This window comes from Artemia franciscana, chromosome 6, assembly GCF_032884065.1.
Source record: "Artemia franciscana chromosome 6, ASM3288406v1, whole genome shotgun sequence".
In the NCBI taxonomy this organism is placed as follows: Eukaryota; Metazoa; Arthropoda; class Branchiopoda; order Anostraca; family Artemiidae; genus Artemia; species Artemia franciscana.
This window is the reverse complement of record NC_088868.1, coordinates 646,727-669,055: the sequence shown is the minus strand read 5'-3', so window position 1 is coordinate 669,055 and position 22,329 is coordinate 646,727. Positions and strand designations below refer to the sequence as shown.

Below are 22,329 nucleotides of genomic sequence, written 5' to 3'. Positions count from 1 at the left end.
GGTAACTTTCCACTTGACCCATTCAAACAGTCATATTTCATTGCACTGTCCATGGTACTTCAAATTTTGTTTTATTCTTAGGCCACATTAATGGTGCCGAGCCAGGTGCGAGCTTCCTATTCTTTTGGTACCCTATGTTTTTAGATTAGTTTTTTCTTATTTTTTCTATTTTTTTTTTAAATTGATGCTCGCTATTTTCAAAAACTTATACCGCATATTAAGGTCTTTGGTTAAAAACCGAACTCCCAGTTTTTTTTTAATTTTTCAAGGTTTGGTAACTTTCCACTTAACCCATTCAAATAGTCATATGTCATTGCACTGTCCATGATACTTCAAATTATTTTTTTAGATTATTTTTTTTTTATTATTTTTTTTTTTAAATTGATGCTCGCTATTTCCAAAACCTTATACCGCTTATGAAGGTTTTTGATTAAAAACCGAATTCCTAGCTTTTTTTAATTTTGTAAGGTTGGGTAAGTTTTCATTTAACCAATTCAAACAGTCAGATTTCATTACACTGTCTATGGTAATTCAAATTTTGTTTTATTCTTAGGCCACATTAATGGTGCCGAGCCAGCTGCGAGCTTCCTATTCTTTTTGGTACCCTATGTTTTTAGATTAGTTTTTTCTAATTTTTCTATTTTTTTTTTAAATTGATGCTCGCTATTTCCAAAACTTATACCGCTTATTAAGTTCTTTGGATAAAAACCTAACTCCCAGTTTTTTAAAAATTTATCAAGGTTTGGTAACTTTCCACTTGACCCACTCAAACAGTCAGATTTCATTGCACTGTCCATGGTACTTCAAATTTTGTTTTATTCTTAGGCCACATTAATGGTGCCGAGCCAGGTGCGAGCTTCCTATTCTTTTTGGTACCCTATGTTTTTAGATTAGTTTTTTCTTATTTTTTCTATTTTTTTTTTTAAATTGATGCTCGCTATTTTCAAAAACTTATACCGCATATTAAGGTCTTTGGTTAAAAACCGAACTCCCAGTTTTTTTTAAATTTTTCAAGGTTTGGTAACTTTCCACTTGACCCATTCAAACAGTCATATTTCATTGCACTGTCCATGGTACTTCAAATTTTGTTTTATTCTTAGGCCACATTAATGGTGCCGAACCAGCTGCGAGCTTCCTATTCTTTTTGGTACCATATGTTTTTAGATTAGTTTTTTCTTATTTTTTCTATTTTTTTTAAATTGATGCTCGTTATTTCCAAAAACTTATACCGCATATAAAGGTTTTTGATTAAAAACCGAATTCCCGGCTTTTTTTTTAATTTTTGAAGGTTGAGTAAGTTTCCACTTGACCCATTCAAACAGTCATATTTCATTGCACTGTCCATGGTACTTCAAATTTTGTTTTATTCTTAGGCCACATTAATGGTGCCGAGCCAGGTGCGAGCTTCCTATTCTTTTTGGTACCCTATGTTTTTAGATTAGTTTTTTCTTATTTTTTCTATTTTTTTTTTTTTAAATTGATGCTCGCTATTTTCAAAAACTTATACCGCATATTAAGGTCTTTATTTTAATACCGCATATTAACCGAACTCCCAGTTTTTTTTTTAAATTTTTCAAGGTTTGGTAACTTTCCACTTGACCCATTCAAACAGTCATATTTCATTGCACTGTCCATGGTACTTCAAATTTTGTTTTATTCTTAGGCCACATTAATGGTGCCGAGCCAGGTGCGAGCTTCCTATTCTTTTTGGTACCCTATGTTTTTAGATTAGTTTTTTCTTATTTTTTCTATTTTTTTTTTTAAATTGATGCTCGCTATTTTCAAAAACTTATACCGCATATTAAGGTCTTTGGTTAAAAACCGAACTCCCAGTTTTTTTTTAAATTTTTCAAGGTTTGGTAACTTTCCACTTGACCCATTCAAACAGTCATATTTCATTGCACTGTCCATGGTACTTCAAATTTTGTTTTATTCTTAGGCCACATTAATGGTGCCGAGCCAGGTGCGAGCTTCCTATTCTTTTGGTACCCTATGTTTTTAGATTAGTTTTTTCTTATTTTTTCTATTTTTTTTTTAAATTGATGCTCGCTATTTTCAAAAACTTATACCGCATATTAAGGTCTTTGGTTAAAAACCGAACTCCCAGTTTTTTTTTAATTTTTCAAGGTTGGTAACTTTCCACTTAACCCATTCAAATAGTCATATGTCATTGCACTGTCCATGATACTTCAAATTATTTTTTTAGATTATTTTTTTTTTTCTTATTTTTTTTTTTAAATTGATGTTCGCCATTTCCAAAAACTTTCACCTCATATGAAGGTTTTTGATTAAAAACCGAATTCCCAGCTTTTTTAGTTTTGTAAGGTTGGGTAAGTTTCCACTTAACCAATTCAAACAGTCAGATTTCATTGCACTGTCTATGGTACTTCAAATTTTGCTTATTCTTAGGCCACATTAATTGTGCCGAGCCAGCTGTGAGCTTCATATTCTTTTTGGTACCCTATGTTTTTAGATTAGTTTTTTCTAATTTTTCTATTTTTTTTTAATTGATGCTCGCTATTTCCAAAACTTATACCGCTTATTAAGTTCTTTGGTTAAAAACCGAACTCCCAGTTTTTTAAAAATTTATCAAGGTTTGGTAACTTTCCACTTGACCCATTCAAACAGTCAGATTTCATTGCACTGTCCATGGTACTTCAAATTTTGTTTTATTCTTAGGCCACATTAATGGTGCCGAGCCAGCTGCGAGCTTCCTATTCTTTTTGGTACCCTATGTTTTTAGATTAGTTTTTTCTTATTTTTTCTATTTTTTTTTTAAATTGATGCTCGCTATTTTCAAAAACTTATACCGCATATTAAGGTCTTTGGTTAAAAACCGAACTCCCAGTTTTTTTTAAATTTTTCAAGGTTTGGTAACTTTCCACTTGACCCATTCAAACAGTCATATTTCATTGCACTGTCCATGGTACTTCAAATTTTGTTTTATTCTTAGGCCACATTAATGGTGCCGAGCCAGCTGCGAGCTTCCTATTCTTTTTGGTACCCTATGTTTTTAGATTAGTTTTTTCTTATTTTTTCTATTTTTTTTAAATTGATGCTCGCTATTTTCAAAAACTTATACCGCATATTAAGGTCTTTGGTTAAAAACGAACTCCCAGTTTTTTTTTTAATTTTCAAGGTTTGGTAACTTTCCACTTGACCCATTCAAACAGTCATATTTCATTGCACTGTCCATGGTACTTCAAATTTTGTTTTATTCTTAGGCCACATTAATGGTGCCGAGCCAGGTGCGAGCTTCCTATTCTTTTTGGTACCCTATGTTTTTAGATTAGTTTTTTCTTATTTTTTCTATTTTTTTTTTTAAATTGATGCTCGCTATTTTCAAAAACTTATACCGCATATTAAGGTCTTTGGTTAAAAACCGAACTCCCAGTTTTTTTTTAAATTTTTCAAGGTTTGGTAACTTTCCACTTGACCCATTCAAACAGTCATATTTCATTGCACTGTCCATGGTACTTCAAATTTTGTTTTATTCTTAGGCCACATTAATGGTGCCGAGCCAGGTGCGAGCTTCCTATTCTTTTTGGTACCCTATGTTTTTAGATTAGTTTTTTCTTATTTTTTCTATTTTTTTTTTTAAATTGATGCTCGCTATTTTCAAAAACTTATACCGCATATTAAGGTCTTTGGTTAAAAACCGAACTCCCAGTTTTTTTTTTAATTTTTCAAGGTTTGGTAACTTTCCACTTGACCCATTCAAACAGTCATATTTCATTGCACTGTCCATGGTACTTCAAATTTTGTTTTATTCTTAGGCCACATTAATGGTGCCGAGCCAGGTGCGAGCTTCCTATTCTTTTTGGTACCCTATGTTTTTAGATTAGTTTTTTCTTATTTTTTCTATTTTTTTTAAATTGATGCTCGCTATTTTCAAAAACTTATACCGCATATTAAGGTCTTTGGTTAAAAACCGAACTCCCAGTTTTTTTTTAAATTTTTCAAGGTTTGGTAACTTTCCACTTGACCCATTCAAACAGTCATATTTCATTGCACTGTCCATGGTACTTCAAATTTTGTTTTATTCTTAGGCCACATTAATGGTGCCGAGCCAGGTGCGAGCTTCCTATTCTTTTTGGTACCCTATGTTTTTAGATTAGTTTTTTCTTATTTTTTCTATTTTTTTTTTTAAATTGATGCTCGCTATTTTCAAAAACTTATACCGCATATTAAGGTCTTTGGTTAAAAACCGAACTCCCAGTTTTTTTTTAAATTTTTCAAGGTTTGGTAACTTTCCACTTGACCCATTCAAACAGTCATATTTCATTGCACTGTCCATGGTACTTCAAATTTTGTTTTATTCTTAGGCCACATTAATGGTGCCGAGCCAGGTGCGAGCTTCCTATTCTTTTTGGTACCCTATGTTTTTAGATTAGTTTTTTCTTATTTTTTCTATTTTTTTTTTAAATTGATGCTCGCTATTTTCAAAAACTTATACCGCATATTAAGGTCTTTGGTTAAAAACCGAACTCCCAGTTTTTTTTTAAATTTTTCAAGGTTTGGTAACTTTCCACTTGACCCATTCAAACAGTCATATTTCATTGCACTGTCCATGGTACTTCAAATTTTGTTTTATTCTTAGGCCACATTAATGGTGCCGAGCCAGGTGCGAGCTTCCTATTCTTTTTGGTACCCTATGTTTTTAGATTAGTTTTTTCTTATTTTTTCTATTTTTTTTTTTTTAATTGATGCTCGCTATTTTCAAAAACTTATACCGCATATTAAGGTCTTTGGTTAAAAACCGAACTCCCAGTTTTTTTTTAAATTTTTCAAGGTTTGTAACTTTCCACTTGACCCATTCAAACAGTCATATTTCATTGCACTGTCCATGGTACTTCAAATTTTGTTTTATTCTTAGGCCACATTAATGGTGCCGAGCCAGGTGCGAGCTTCCTATTCTTTTTGGTACCCTATGTTTTTAGATTAGTTTTTTCTTATTTTTTCTATTTTTTTTTTTAAATTGATGCTCGCTATTTTCAAAAACTTATACCGCATATTAAGGTCTTTGGTTAAAAACCGAACTCCCAGTTTTTTTTTAAATTTTTCAAGGTTTGGTAACTTTCCACTTGACCCATTCAAACAGTCATATTTCATTGCACTGTCCATGGTACTTCAAATTTTGTTTTATTCTTAGGCCACATTAATGGTGCCGAGCCAGGTGCGAGCTTCCTATTCTTTTTGGTACCCTATGTTTTTAGATTAGTTTTTTCTTATTTTTTCTATTTTTTTTTTTTAAATTGATGCTCGCTATTTTCAAAAACTTATACCGCATATTAAGAACTTTGGTTAAAAACCGAACTCCCAGTTTTTTTTTAAATTTTTCAAGGTTTGGTAACTTTCCACTTGACCCATTCAAACAGTCATATTTCATTGCACTGTCCATGGTACTTCAAATTTTGTTTTATTCTTAGGCCACATTAATGGTGCCGAGCCAGGTGCGAGCTTCCTATTCTTTTTGGTACCCTATGTTTTTAGATTAGTTTTTTCTTATTTTTTCTATTTTTTTTAAATTGATGCTCGCTATTTTCAAAAACTTATACCGCATATTAAGGTCTTTGGTTAAAAACCGAACTCCCAGTTTTTTTTTAAATTTTTCAAGGTTTGGTAATTTTCCACTTGACCCATTCAAACAGTCATATTTCATTGCACTGTCCATGGTACTTCAAATTTTGTTTTATTCTTAGGCCACATTAATGGTGCCGAGCCAGGTGCGAGCTTCCTATTCTTTTTGGTACCCTATGTCTTAGATTAGTTTTTTCTTATTTTTTCTATTTTTTTTTTTAAATTGATGCTCGCTATTTTCAAAAACTTATACCGCATATTAAGGTCTTTGGTTAAAAACCGAACTCCCATTTTTTTTTAAATTTTTCAAGGTTTGGTAACTTTCCTCTTGATCCATTCAAACAGTCATATTTCATTGCACTGTCCATGGTACTTCAAATTTTGTTTTATTCTTAGGCCACATTAATGGTGCCGAGCCAGGTGCGAGCTTCCTATTCTTTTTGGTACCCTATGTTTTTAGATTAGTTTTTTCTTATTTTTTCTATTTCTTTTTTTTAAATTGATGCTCGCTATTTTCAAAAACTTATACCGCATATTAAGGTCTTTGGTTAAAAACCGAACTCCCAGTTTTTTTTTTTAATTTTTCAAGGTTTGGTAACTTTCCACTTGACCCATTCAAACAGTCATATTTCATTGCACTGTCCATGGTACTTCAAATTTTGTTTCATTCTTAGGTCACATTAATGGTGCCGAGCCAGGTGCGAGCTTCCTATTCTTTTTGGTACCCTATGTTTTTAGATTAGTTTTTTCTTATTTTTTCTATTTTTTTTTTTAAATTGATGCTCGCTATTTTCAAAAACTTATACCGCATATTAAGGTCTTTGTTTAAAAACCGAACTCCCAGTTTTTTTTTTAAATTTTTCAAGGTTTGGTAACTTTCCACTTGACCCATTCAAACAGTCATATTTCATTGCACTGTCCATGGTACTTCAAATTTTGTTTTATTCTTAGGCCACATTAATGGTGCCGAGCCAGGTGCGAGCTTCCTATTCTTTTTGGTACCCTATGTTTTTAGATTAGTTTTTTCTTATTTTTTCTATTTTTTTTTTTAAATTGATGCTCGCTATTTTCAAAAACTTATACCGCATATTAAGGTCTTTGGTTAAAAACCGAACTCCCAGTTTTTTTTTAAATTTTTCAAGGTTTGGTAATTTTCCACTTGACCCATTCAAACAGTCATATTTGATTGCACTGTCCATGGTACTTCAAATTTTGTTTTATTCTTAGGCCACATTAATGGTGCCGAGCCAGGTGCGAGCTTCCTATTCTTTTTGGTACCCTATGTTTTTAGATTAGTTTTTTCTTATTTTTTCTATTTTTTTTTTTTAAATTGATGCTCGCTATTTTCAAAAACTTATACCGCATATTAAGGTGTTTATTTGAATACCGCATATTAACCGAACTCCCAGTTTTTTTTTTAAATTTTTCAAGGTTTGGTAACTTTCCACTTGACCCATTCAAACAGTCATATTTCATTGCACTGTCCATGGTACTTCAAATTTTGTTTTATTCTTAGGCCACATTAATGGTGCCGAGCCAGGTGCGAGCTTCCTATTCTTTTTGGTACCCTATGTTTTTAGATTAGTTTTTTCTTATTTTTTCTATTTTTTTTAAATTGATGCTCGCTATTTTCAAAAACTTATACCGCATATTAAGGTCTTTGGTTAAAAACCGAACTCCCAGTTTTTTTTTAAATTTTTCAAGGTTTGGTAAGTTTCCACTTGACCCATTCAAACAGTCATATTTCATTGCACTGTCCATGGTACTTCAAATTTTGTTTTATTCTTAGGCCACATTAATGGTGCCGAGCCAGGTGCGAGCTTCCTATTCTTTTTGGTACCCTATGTTTTTAGATTAGTTTTTTCTTATTTTTTCTATTTTTTTTTTTTAAATTGATGCTCGCTATTTTCAAAAACTTATACCGCATATTAAGGTCTTTGGTTAAAAACCGAACTCCCAGTTTTTTTTTAAATTTTTCAAGGTTTGGTAACTTTCCTCTTGATCCAATCAAACAGTCATATTTCATTGCACTGTCCATGGTACTTCAAATTTTGTTTTATTCTTAGGCCACATTAATGGTGCCGAGCCAGGTGCGAGCTTCCTATTCTTTTTGGTACCCTATGTTTTTAGATTAGTTTTTTCTTATTTTTTCTATTTTTTTTTTTTAAATTGATGCTCGCTATTTTCAAAAACTTATACCGCATATTAAGGTCTTTGGTTAAAAACCGAACTCCCAGTTTTTTTTTAAATTTTTCAAGGTTTGGTAACTTTCCACTTGACCCATTCAAACAGTCATATTTCATTGCACTGTCCATGGTACTTCAAATTTTGTTTTATTCTTAGGCCACATTAATGGTGCCGAGCCAGGTGCGAGCTTCCTATTCTTTTTGGTACCCTATGTTTTTAGATTTGTTTTTACTTTTTTTTTCTATTTTTTTTAAATTAATGCTCGCTATTTCCAAAAACTTATACCGCATATTAAGGTCTTTGGTTAAAAACCGAACTCCCAGTTTTTTTTTTAAATTTTTCAAGGTTTGGTAACTTTCCACTTGACCCATTCAAACAGTCATATTTCATTGCACTGTCCATGGTACTTCAAATTTTGTTTTATTCTTAGGCCACATTAATGGTGCCGAGCCAGGTGCGAGCTTCCTATTCTTTTTGGTACCCTATGTTTTTAGATTAGTTTTTTCTTATTTTTTCTATTTTTTTTTTAAATTGATGCTCGCTATTTTCAAAAACTTATACCGCATATTAAGGTCTTTGGTTAAAAACCGAACTCCCAGTTTTTTTTAAATTTTTCAAGGTTTGGTAATTTTCCACTTGACCCATTCAAACAGTCATATTTGATTGCACTGTCCATGGTACTTCAAATTTTGTTTTATTCTTAGGCCACATTAATGGTGCCGAGCCAGGTGCGAGCTTCCTATTCTTTTTGGTACCCTATGTTTTTAGATTAGTTTTTTCTTATTTTTTCTATTTTTTTTTTTAAATTGATGCTCGCTATTTTCAAAAACTTATACCGCATATTAAGGTCTTTATTTTAATACCGCATATTAACCGAACTCCCAGTTTTTTTTTAAATTTTTCAAGGTTTGGTAACTTTCCACTTGACCCATTCAAACAGTCATATTTCATTGCACTGTCCATGGTACTTCAAATTTTGTTTTATTCTTAGGCCACATTAATGGTGCCGAGCCAGGTGCGAGCTTCCTATTCTTTTTGGTACCCTATGTTTTTAGATTAGTTTTTTCTTATTTTTTCTATTTTTTTTTTTAAATTGATGCTCGCTATTTTCAAAAACTTATACCGCATATTAAGGTCTTTGGTTAAAAACCGAACTCCCAGTTTTTTTTTAAATTTTTCAAGGTTTGGTAACTTTCCACTTGACCCATTCAAACAGTCATATTTGATTGCACTGTCCATGGTACTTCAAATTTTGTTTTATTCTTAGGCCACATTAATGGTGCCGAGCCAGGTGCGAGCTTCCTATTCTTTTTGGTACCCTATGTTTTTAGATTAGTTTTTTCTTATTTTTTCTATTTTTTTTTTTTAAATTGATGCTCGCTATTTTCAAAAACTTATACCGCATATTAAGGTCTTTATTTTAATACCGCATATTAACCGAACTCCCAGTTTTTTTTTAAATTTTTCAAGGTTTGGTAACTTTCCACTTGACCCATTCAAACAGTCATATTTCATTGCACTGTCCATGGTACTTCAAATTTTGTTTTATTCTTAGGCCACATTAATGGTGCCGAGCCAGGTGCGAGCTTCCTATTCTTTTTGGTACCCTATGTTTTTAGATTAGTTTTTTCTTATTTTTTCTATTTTTTTTTTTAAATTGATGCTCGCTATTTTCAAAAACTTATACCGCATATTAAGGTCTTTGGTTAAAAACCGAACTCCCAGTTTTTTTTAATTTTTCAAGGTTTGGTAACTTTCCACTTAACCCATTCAAATAGTCATATGTCATTGCACTGTCCATGATACTTCAAATTATTTTTTTAGATTTTTTTTTTTTTTATTATTTTTTTTTTTAAATTGATGCTCGCTATTTCCAAAACCTTATACCGCTTATGAAGGTTTTTGATTAAAAACCGAATTCCTAGCTTTTTTTAATTTTGTAAGGTTGGGTAAGTTTTCATTTAACCAATTCAAACAGTCAGATTTCATTGCACTGTCTATGGTACTTCAAATTTTGTTTTATTCTTAAGCCACATTAATGGTGCCGAGCCAGCTGCGAGCTTCCTACTCTTTTTGGTACCCTATGTTTTTAGATTAGTTTTTTCTAATTTTTCTATTTTTTTTTAAATTGATGCTCGCTATTTCCAAAACTTATACCGCTTATTAAGTTCTTTGGTTGAAAACCGAACTCCAAGTTTTTTAAAAATTTTCAAGGTTTGGTAACTTTCCACTTGACCCATTCAAACAGTCAGATTTCATTGCACTGTCCATGGTACTTCAAATTTTGTTTTATTCTTAGGCCACATTAATGGTGCCGAGCCAGCTGTGAGCTTCCTATTCTTTTTGGTACCCTATGTTTTTAGATTAGTTTTTTCTTATTTTTTCTATTTTTTTTTTAAATTGATGCTCGCTATTTTCAAAAACTTATAACGCATATTAAGGTCTTTGGTTAAAAACCGAACTCCCAGTTTTTTTTTAAATTTTTCAAGGTTTGGTAACTTTCCACTTGACCCATTCAAACAGTCATATTTCATTGCACTGTCCATGGTACTTCAAATTTTCTTTTATTCTTAGGCCACATTAATGGTGCCGAGCCAGGTGCGAGCTTCCTATTCTTTTTGGTACCCTATGTTTTTAGATTAGTTTTTTCTTATTTTTTCTATTTTTTTTTTAAATTGATGCTCGCTATTTTCAAAAACTTATACCGCATATTAAGGTCTTTGGTTAAAAACCGAACTCCCAGTTTTTTTTTTAATTTTTCAAGGTTTGGTAACTTTCCACTTGACCCATTCAAACAGTCATATTTCATTGCACTGTCCATGGTACTTCAAATTTTGTTTTATTCTTAGGCCACATTAATTATGCCGAGCCAGGTGCGAGCTTCCTATTCTTTTTAGTACCCTATGTTTTTAGATTAGTTTTTTCTTATTTTTTCTATTTTTTTTTTTAAATTGATGCTCGCTATTTTCAAAAACTTTCACCTCATATTAAGGTCTTTGGTTAAAAATCGAACTCCCAGTTTTTTTTTAAATTTTTCAAGGTTTGGTAACTTTCCACTTGACCCATTCAAACAGTCATATTTCATTGCACTGTCCATGGTACTTCAAATTTTGTTTTATTCTTAGGCCACATTAATGGTGCCGAGCCAGGTGCGAGCTTCCTATTCTTTTTGGTACCCTATGTTTTTAGATTAGTTTTTTCTTATTTTTTCTATTTTTTTTTTTTAAATTGATGCTCGCTATTTTCAAAAACTTATACCGCATATTAAGGTCTTTGGTTAAAAACCGAACTCCCAGTTTTTTTTTTAATTTTTCAAGGTTTGGTAACTTTCCTCTTGACCCATTCAAACAGTCATATTTCATTGCACTGTCCATGGTACTTCAAATTTTGTTTTATTCTTAGGCCACATTAATGGTGCCGAGCCAGGTGCGAGCTTCCTATTCTTTTTGGTACCCTATTTTTTTAGATTAGTTTTTTCTTATTTTTTCTATTTTTTTTTTTAAATTGATGCTCGCTATTTTCAAAAACTTATACCGCATATTAAGGTCTTTGGTTAAAAACCGAACTCTCAGTTTTTTTTTAAATTTTTCAAGGTTTGGTAACTTTCCACTTGACCCATTCAAACAGTCATATTTCATTGCACTGTCCATGGTACTTCAAATTTTGTTTTATTCTTAGGCCACATTAATGGTGCCGAGCCAGGTGCGAGCTTCGTATTCTTTTTGGTACCCTATGTTTTTAGATTAGTTTTTTCTTATTTTTTCTATTTTTTTTTTTTAAATTGATGCTCGCTATTTTCAAAAACTTATACCGCATATTAAGGTCTTTGGTTAAAAACCGAACTCCCAGTTTTTTTTTAAATTTTTCAAGGTTTGGTAACTTTCCACTTGACCCATTCAAACAGTCATATTTCATTGCACTGTCCATGGTACTTCAAATTTTGTTTTATTCTTAGGCCACATTAATGGTGCCGAGCCAGGTGCGAGCTTCCTATTCTTTTTGGTACCCTATGTTTTTAGATTAGTTTTTTCTTATTTTTTCTATTTTTTTTTTAAATTGATGCTCGCTATTTTCAAAAACTTATACTGCATATTAAGGTCTTTGGTTAAAAACCGAACTCCCAGTTTTTTTTTAAATTTTTCAAGGTTTGGTAACTTTCCACTTGACCCATTCAAACAGTCATATTTCATTGCACTGTCCATGGTACTTCAAATTTTGTTTTATTCTTAGGCCACATTAATGGTGCCGAGCCAGGTGCGAGCTTCCTATTCTTTTTGGTACCCTATGTTTTTAGATTAGTTTTTTCTTATTTTTTCTATTTTTTTTTTTAAATTGATGCTCGCTATTTTCAAAAACTTATACCGCATATTAAGGTCTTTGGTTAAAAACCGAACTCCCAGTTTTTTTTTAAATTTTTCAAGGTTTGGTAACTTTCCACTTGACCCATTCAAACAGTCATATTTCATTGCACTGTCCATGGTACTTCAAATTTTGTTTTATTCTTAGGCCACATTAATGGTGCCGAGCCAGGTGCGAGCTTCCTATTCTTTTTGGTACCCTATGTTTTTAGATTAGTTTTTTCTTATTTTTTCTATTTTTTTTTTAAATTGATGCTCGCTATTTTCAAAAACTTATACTGCATATTAAGGTCTTTGGTTAAAAACCGAACTCCCAGTTTTTTTTTAAATTTTTCAAGGTTTGGTAACTTTCCACTTGACCCATTCAAACAGTCATATTTCATTGCAATGTCCATGGTACTTCAAATTTTGTTTTATTTTTAGGCCACATTAATGGTGCCGAGCCAGGTGCGAGCTTCCTATTCTTTTTGGTACCCTATGTTTTTAGATTAGTTTTTTCTTATTTTTTCTATTTTTTTTTTTAAATTGATGCTCGCTATTTTCAAAAACTTATACCGCATATTAAGGTCTTTGGTTAAAAATCAAACTCCCAGTTTTTTTTTAAATTTTTCAAGGTTTGGTAACTTTCCACTTGACCCATTCAAACAGTCATATTTCATTGCACTGTCCATGGTACTTCAAATTTTGTTTTATTCTTAGGCCACATTAATGGTGCCGAGCCAGGTGCGAGCTTCGTATTCTTTTTGGTACCCTATGTTTTTAGATTAGTTTTTTCTTATTTTTTCTATTTTTTTTTTTTAAATTGATGCTCGCTATTTTCAAAAACTTATACCGCATATTAAGGTCTTTGGTTAAAAACCGAACTCCCAGTTTTTTTTTAAATTTTTCAAGGTTTGGTAACTTTCCACTTGACCCATTCAAACAGTCATATTTCATTGCACTGTCCATGGTACTTCAAATTTTGTTTTATTCTTAGGCCACATTAATGGTGCCGAGCCAGGTGCGAGCTTCCTATTCTTTTTGGTACCCTATGTTTTTAGATTAGTTTTTTCTTATTTTTTCTATTTTTTTTTTTAAATTGATGCTCGCTATTTTCAAAAACTTATACTGCATATTAAGGTCTTTGGTTAAAAACCGAACTCCCAGTTTTTTTTTAAATTTTTCAAGGTTTGGTAACTTTCCACTTGACCCATTCAAACAGTCATATTTCATTGCACTGTCCATGGTACTTCAAATTTTGTTTTATTCTTAGGCCACATTAATGGTGCCGAGCCAGGTGCGAGCTTCCTATTCTTTTTGGTACCCTATGTTTTTAGATTAGTTTTTTCTTATTTTTTCTATTTTTTTTTTTAAATTGATGCTCGCTATTTTCAAAAACTTATACCGCATATTAAGGTCTTTGGTTAAAAACCGAACTCCCAGTTTTTTTTTAAATTTTTCAAGGTTTGGTAACTTTCCACTTGACCCATTCAAACAGTCATATTTCATTGCACTGTCCATGGTACTTCAAATTTTGTTTTATTCTTAGGCCACATTAATGGTGCCGAGCCAGGTGCGAGCTTCCTATTCTTTTTGGTACCCTATGTTTTTAGATTAGTTTTTTCTTATTTTTTCTATTTTTTTTTTTAAATTGATGCTCGCTATTTTCAAAAACTTATACTGCATATTAAGGTCTTTGGTTAAAAACCGAACTCCCAGTTTTTTTTTAAATTTTTCAAGGTTTGGTAATTTTCCACTTGACCCATTCAAACAGTCATATTTCATTGCACTGTCCATGGTACTTCAAATTTTGTTTTATTCTTAGGCCACATTAATGGTGCCGAGCCAGGTGCGAGCTTCCTATTCTTTTTGGTACCCTATGTTTTTAGATTAGTTTTTTCTTATTTTTTCTATTTTTTTTTTTAAATTGATGCTCGCTATTTCCAAAAACTTATAACCGCATATTAAGGTCTTTGGTTAAAAACTGAACTCCCAGTTTTTTTTAAAATTTTTCAAGGTTTGGTAACTTTCCATTTGATCCATTCAAACAGTCATATTTCATTGCACTGTCCATGGTACTTCAAATTTTGTTTTATTCTTAGGCCACATTAATGTTGCCGAACCAGCTCCGAGCTTCCTATTCTTTTTGGTACCCTATGTTTTTAGATTAGTTTTTTCTTATTTTTTCTATTTTTTTTAAATTGATGCTCGCTATTTTCAAAAACTTATACCGCATATTAAGGTCTTTGGTTAAAAACCGAACTCCCAGTTTTTTTTTAAATTTTTCAAGGTTTGGTAACTTTCCACTTGACCCATTCAAACAGTCATATTTCATTGCACTGTCCATGGTACTTCAAATTTTGTTTTATTCTTAGGCCACATTAATGGTGCCGAGCCAGGTGCGAGCTTCCTATTCTTTTTGGTACCCTATGTTTTTAGATTAGTTTTTTCTTATTTTTTCTATTTTTTTTTTAAATTGATGCTCGCTATTTTCAAAAACTTATACTGCATATTAAGGTCTTTGGTTAAAAACCGAACTCCCAAAAAAAAAGTTACCAAGGTTTGGTAACTTTCCACTTGACCCATTCAAACAGTCATATTTCATTGCACTGTCCATGGTACTTCAAATTTTGTTTTATTCTTAGGCCACATTAATGGTGCCGAGCCAGGTGCGAGCTTCCTATTCTTTTTGGTACCCTATGTTTTTAGATTAGTTTTTTCTTATTTTTTCTATTTTTTTTTTTAAATTGATGCTCGCTATTTTCAAAAACTTATACCGAATTTGAACAAAATTTGAAGTACCATGGACAGTGCAATGAAATATGACTGTTTGAATGGATCAAGTGGAAAGTTACGGTTTCGGTTTTTTATTTTAATACCGCATATTAACCGAACTCCCAGTTTTTTTTTAAATTTTTCAAGGTTTGGTAACTTTCCACTTGACCCATTCAAACAGTCATATTTCATTGCACTGTCCATGGTACTTCAAATTTTGTTTTATTCTTAGGCCACATTAATGGTGCCGAGCCAGGTGCGAGCTTCCTATTCTTTTTGGTACCCTATGTTTTTAGATTAGTTTTTTCTTATTTTTTCTATTTTTTTTTTTAAATTGATGCTCGCTATTTTCAAAAACTTATACCGCATATTAAGGTCTTTGGTTAAAAATCGAACTCCCAGTTTTTTTTTAAATTTTTCAAGGTTTGGTAACTTTCCACTTGACCCATTCAAACAGTCATATTTCATTGCACTGTCCATGGTACTTCAAATTTTGTTTTATTCTTAGGCCACATTAATGGTGCCGAGCCAGGTGCGAGCTTCCTATTCTTTTTGGTACCCTATGTTTTTAGATTAGTTTTTTCTTATTTTTTCTATTTTTTTTTTTAAATTTATGCTCGCTATTTTCAAAAACTTATACCGCATATTAAGGTCTTTGGTTAAAAACCGAACTCCCAGTTTTTTTTTAATTTTTCAAGGTTTGGTAACTTTCCACTTAACCCATTCAAATAGTCATATGTCATTGCACTGTCCATGATACTTCAAATTATTTTTTTAGATTATTTTTTTTTTTTATTATTTTTTTTTTTAAATTGATGCTCGCTATTTTCAAAACCTTATACCGCTTATGAAGGTTTTTGATTAAAAACCGAATTCCTAGCTTTTTTTAATTTTGTAAGGTTGGGTAAGTTTTCATTTAACCAATTCAAACAGTCAGATTTCATTGCACTGTCTATGGTACTTCAAATTTTGTTTTATTCTTAAGCCACATTAATGGTGCCGAGCCAGCTGCGAGCTTCCTATTCTTTTTGGTACACTATGTTTTTAGATTAGTTTTTTCTAATTTTTCTATTTTTTTTTAAATTGATGCTCGCTATTTCCAAAACTTATACCGCTTATTAAGTTCTTTGGTTAAAAACCGAACTCCCAGTTTTTTAAAAATTTATCAAGGTTTGGTAACTTTGTTTCATTCTTAGGTCACATTAATGGTGATGAACCAGCTGCGAGCTTCCTAGACACTAGTGACGGTCAAACACGCTCATCTATCAAGGCCAAGGGTCCGCCAGGACTGTATAAACTTAGTGAAATAGACATCATACCCATTTGTCATTTAAAAAGACAAAGTGGTGACGTAAATCAGAATTTAGTGAAGAAGCCTAAAATAGAAACGGCCGAAGCATATTATGATCTTAAAATTCAACATGAAATGGAGAGGTTTCAGATTGAAAAGCAATTATTTGCTCAAAAACTAGAGTGTATGAAGAAAAAACATGAAAAGGAAATGGAATCCTTTAATTATGAAATGGCATGGAAACAGGAAGCTCATGAAATGGAGATGACAGTGCTAAAGCAGAAATTACAAAAGAATTCGTAATCTTGAATAAAAGTATCAAATAGGAAAAAAACGGCGGAGCTAAGGTAGAATTTAGAAATAAATAATCATGTTTTCAAAAAGTGGTTTTGTATATAGAATCAATGTTTCAATATAAGAATTACGATCGAAAGGATTATGAAGAAAATCTATAGGCCAAATAGCCAATTAATTTTTGTTGCCATTATGGCAAAGCGGCACTTTCAAATCATTTTGTAAGTCTCAGCGTTGGCTGACCGTCACAACGACAAAGGGTCCAGGGGTGAATTCTCCCAGGGGACTCAGTAAGACTATAGAGAGTCTTTGGATTAACTATGAAATTTGATTGAAAAGACCATGAAGTTAGAGTCCCTTTTGCCGCAAAGCTTGTCAATCGATATCGGATAAAGCGGAAAGCAGATAGCTCCAAAGGGTATTTCCAAGCTACCAAATTGCTTAATTGATAGTTCTTTTGAACATATTTTTAGCTCTCTTCAAGCAGTAATAAAATATATTTATATTTTATAAATTTATTTTATAAATATAATAATAATTATATTTATTAATATTATGATAATAATATATTATATTAATATTATATTGTTTTCAAATATAATATAAATATAAACATATTTTATAAATTATATATTTAATAAAACATTTGCTACAAAATTTGTAAGGATTGCCCTATCCTGAACTTTAAAAGGAAAATTCTGCTCTGGTCAATTGAAAAAACAAAATTCACACTTTCTGGTAATGTAAGTTTCATTAAAAGTAGATATCTCTATCTTGAGTACAGAACAGGTCAAGTTAGGGGACACAAACCCATAAGACTTTATAATGGACAAGACATGGTGATACTCTATGGTACGATATCGCGTGTAATATTTGTCATTGCTATCGTTCAAGTCACACGAATTTTTTTTTGGTGCGCAGAGAAAAAAGAACCCGTAAAAGAAGAAGGTGCATTTAATCAAAGCTGCTTTAAATTAATTAAAGAAGCTGCATTTAATCAAGAGTGTTTTAAATTAATTAAAGAAGCTGAGTTTAATCGAAGCTGCTTTAAATTAATTAAATAAGCTGCATTTAATCAAATCCACTTTAAATTAATATAAAGCAGCAGCATTTAATAAAAGCTGCTTTAAATTAATTAAAGAAACTGTTTAATAAAAGCTGCTTTAAATTAATCAAAGAAGCTGTATTAAATTAAAGCTCCTTTACCCTAACTAAAGAAGCGGTATTTAATCAAAGCTGCTTTAACTTAATTAAAGAAGCCGCAATTAATCAAAGCTGCTTTAAACTAATCAAAGAAGCTGTATATCATCAAAGCTGCTTTAACTGTATTTAATAAAAGCTGCTATAAATTAATCAAAGAAGCTGTATTTAATCAAATCTACTTTAACCTAACTAAAGAAGTGGCATTTAATCAAAGCTGCTTTAGGTTAATTAAAGAAGCTGCATTTAATCAATATATATATATATATATATATATATATATATATATATATATATATATATATATATATATATTTATATATATTCTTCCTAGCGAAGTGAGGCTGTAGGCTAAACCTGTAATCATCTGCTTGTTAATTTGATTTACCCAAATTATCATAGGCAGCGCAATAGCGCGGCTTAAGTAAAGAGCGATGTGGGCACAATATATTATTATTATTTTTTGTGTGTTTGTGTATGTGTGTTTGTTTGTTTTATATCAGGCCACTTCGCATTGAAAGAGTTGTCCTAGATACCTTAAAAGGGCTCATTCGACTGGGAGTTGAAGGAGATAGTGCATTTTTTAATAGTCAAATGTGATTGGAAAGCATCTAACACCCTTCCCACGCCCATCATTTCCCCAACCACATCCAAGCTATCCCCATCGCTATATTTGCAAGTGAAACTTGGTCAATCACAGCTGACGATGAACTTCAGATCTCTGAATTTGAATCAAAATGCCTCCGTTGCATAGAAGGAATCACCTACATCGGCAAAATGTTCAATGAAGATTTTCGTAAACTGTGCTCCACATATCACGCACTCTCATGAACAACTCCACTGGCTTGGTCATATCCAACTAGTTTCATCAAATCAACTCCCAGAAATCCCATTTGAAGGACGTTTACATGGTACAAGACCACAAGGCCGACCTTGCAAGAAACGGTATGACAACTTCAATCGCCAGAATCTCCCCCAGCTCCTGCGTCTAGCATCTGACAGAACTGATTACCGTCGCCATATTCAATGGCCATTGAAAAGAGAAGAAGCCTCAGTACAGCCATAGAGGCTGGGTGGGATATAAGTCAAGTCACAGTCAAGTGATTTAATGTTTTTATATAGTATAATATGTCCTAGACAGTTAGGGTGTGTCTGGTTAGTAGCATTTACGACGCTCAAATATAAGCAAGTTTACATTATGGTCAATACTGACTGGGGGATCTGTACTACTTGGGTTTCTAGTTAATATTTTGGAGATTGCACGGTAAGTTATATTTTCTGAGTGTTCAATTGCTAATTTTATGTTCGTCATTGAGTCATGTTGTATTAATATTGTTGTTTTTTTCTTTTTTATGAGCTTAAAATGAGTTTGATTTTATTTTTAACAGGGGGCTCAATAGCCTTTGTGGTGATCAAAGACAATAAGAATGCGTTTTTGGGTAGAATACTTCTGTAAGGCGAGTTTTTAAACATCCAAGAGGGGAGTTTTTCCCTGAGCAAGGAGGTGTTTTCATAATAATCTTGTTTTCAATCACGTCGGTTACAGCTTTCCTATTCTGAAATTAGTTTGACAGACGTCTTTTTAAGGTTATGTACAAAAATTGAAAAAAACACGCAAAATTTCTTACAAAAATCGATACGTACAAAAATTGAAGAAGATATTTCTTAGGGAAAACGGGATTTTCTATTGGTTTATCAAGATATTTTTTTGTCAAATATTCGTCAATTTGTTTTACTGAGTTGCAGGCAAATTCATTGGAACCCCCCCCCCCCCCCCATTGGTGTCTATTCCATTTACCCCATAATTTCTGATAGTTACCATACAATTTGAATTTTTTTTTTAAGAGTTCAGCTAGTCTCATTTTGAATGGTAAAAAAAATTCAGATCGAATTGACTCGAAGACACCATAAAAACACAAGCCTGCTAAAGTTATCTCTTCTTTCGGTCACTTTTCCTAAATCCTCAACACAATTTCTGGCTTTCTGTTGCTTTCTCTGGCGATTTTTATTTAGAATATTAATATCTGATAGCATCTAGGACCTATTTGTAAGTAATATTTAATACCCAAATTATATTCTGTAAAATTTTCATTTATCGAACTACTGAGATCATTAAAATGATCTAAATACTAACTACTTCCCTTTCTACCTGAAAACTATTATTTTTCTTTTGGTTCTTTTGTAATTTTGTAATTTTTAGGATAATCCCGTATTTTTGTCACCTCTACCACGCTAGGTCGTAAAATTAATAAGCAAAACTAATTAGTCAAATTTGACACTAGCAACGCGTTCTAATTAGTTTACTAATTAGTCAACTAATATTGCGTCACCGAAAAGGTGACGCTTGGGTAACGAAAAGATTGATCAGGTGGACAGCTTCCCTTACCTTGGGAGCTTCCCTTACTTTCCTTTACGTTTCCCTTACGTTGGGAACAACAAAGAGAGAAAAAACTCAATGAACAACAAACAAACTAAACTGCGGCCAGTACAGAGAAAAGGAAAAATAATTAAAATGACACGGGTGTTTTGCCTGTAAAGGCATCTTCAGCACAGAAGGAACAAAGATAAAAACTAAAAACAAACCAAACTACCGCTAATCAAACAGTTCGTGGTAACGAACTGTAGTAAGGAGCGACCCGGCTCAATAGTAACCAAAACTCTAAAAAATGGAATTTTGATACCAATAGCTACATCAAAAGAATCGCATTTTAATGCTGGTTTTAAATATATAAGTTTCATCAAGTTTAGTTTTACCCATCAAAAGTTACGAGCCTGAGAAAATTTGCGTTATTTTAGAAAATAGGGGGAAACGTCCCCTAAAAGTCATAGAATCTTAACGAAAATCACACCATCAGATTCAGCGTATCAGATAACCCTACTGTAGAAGTTTCGAGCTCCTATCTACAAAAATGTGGAATTTTGCATTTTTTGCCAGAAGGCAGATCACGGATGCGTGTTTATTTGTTTTTTTGTTTTTTTGTTTTTTTGTTTTTTTTTTCTTTTCCCCAGGGGTGATCGTATCGACCCAGTTGTCCTAGAATGTTACAAGAGGGCTCATTCTAACGGAAATGAAAAGTTCTAGTGCCCTTTTTAAGTGACCAAAAAAATTGGAGGGCACCTAGGCCCCCTCCCACGCTAATTATTTTCCCAAAGTCAACGGATCAAAATTCTGAGATAGCCATTTTATTCAGCGTAGTCGAAAAACCTTATAACTATGTCTTTGGGGACGACTTACTCCCCCACAGTCCCCGTGGGAGGGGCAACAAGTTACAAACTTTGACCTGTGCTTACATATAGTAATGGTTATTGGGAAGTATACAGGCGTTTTCAGGAGGATTTTTTTGGTTTGGGGGAGGGGTTGAGAAGAGGGGGATATGCTGGGGGAACTTTCCTTCGAGAATTTGTAATGGGAGAAGAAAATTTCCATGAAGGGAGAGCAGGATTTACTAGCATTATTAAAAAAAAAACAATTAAAAAATAAAAGTGAAAAAGCTTTTTCAGCTGGAAGTAAGGAACAGCAATAAAACTGAAAACAAACAGAAATTATTACCCATATGAGGGGCTCACCTCCTTCTAATACCTCGCTCTTTACGCTAAAGTATTTTCGGTAATTTCAACTACTTATTCTACGGCTTTTGTGATTCAGGGGGTCATTCTTAATGAATTGGGATAAAATTTAAGCTTTAGTGTAAAGAGCGAGGTACTGACGATGGGGCGAATCCCCTCATGTATGTAATAAAAACATGAGAATACAAAAGTTCTTTACGTAAGCTAATTTATAAGTTACGTAAATCTTTTACCAATAAAAAGATTCGTAAAAAATTAAAAGTTCTAGTTGCCTTTTTAATTAACCAAAAAATCGGGGGGCAACTAGGCTTCGTCCCCCGCTCTTTTTTTCTCAAAATCATTCGATCAAAATTATGAGAAAGCTATTGCGCCAAAAAAAAAATATGTAAATTTCGTTTTGATCATTCCTCTGCGGAGAGCCAAAATCAAAACATGCATTGATTCAAAAACGTTCAGAAATTAAATAAAAAAAACAAGTTTTTTCAACTGAAAGTAAGGAGTGACATCAAAACTTAAAACGCACAGAAATTACTTCGTATATGAAAGAGGCTGCTTCCTCATCAACGCCCCGCTCTTTACGCTAAAGTTTTTTACTGTTTTAGAAAGAAGAATTGAGAGAAAGAGTCAAACTTTAGCGTAAAGAGCGGGGCGTTGATGAGGAAGCAGCCTCTTTCATATACGAAGTAATTTCTGTGCGTTTTAAGTTTTGATGTCACTCCTTACTTTCAGTTGAAAAAACTTGTTTTTTTTATTTAATATCAATAAAATATGGTTATCACAATTGATCCATATAGGACGTTTTCTTAGAGAAAGCTGTATCTTTTTCCCTATTACAACCTGATGTTTTTAGCTTAAGTTTTGCCAATTTTCACCTATTTGTTTTTTGTCTACCACTATTTCAGAACTATCTTGCTACCACTATCTTGCTACCACTATTTCAGAACTGCATGGAAAGGTCTTTTGGATTCAAAACTGGATTCTCAAATTATCCTAATTTATCTAAACACACGATTGGGTAAGTTTTCACTTACCCAATTACCAGACCTATAGAAACTAGATACACCAGATAATAGACACCAGAAAGTTAAACACCAGTTT

General features: G+C 32.4%; 1 protein-coding gene across 4 annotated transcripts in view; it reads left to right on the top strand.

The window, feature by feature from the left end:
• Positions 1-22,329, top strand: part of LOC136027883 (myb/SANT-like DNA-binding domain-containing protein 3) — a 105,939-nt gene that overhangs the window by 78,635 nt on the left and 4,975 nt on the right. For 3 of the 4 annotated variants that reach the window (XM_065705299.1, XM_065705301.1, XM_065705303.1), the window contains exon 5: positions 16,076-16,603. In XM_065705299.1, coding sequence (XP_065561371.1) covers positions 16,076-16,473 — 398 coding nt within the window. In that variant the 3' untranslated portion in view covers positions 16,474-16,603. Of the gene's footprint in view, positions 1-16,075; positions 16,604-22,329 lie in introns of those variants that run through there. The other variant, XM_065705300.1, reaches the window with a different exon arrangement.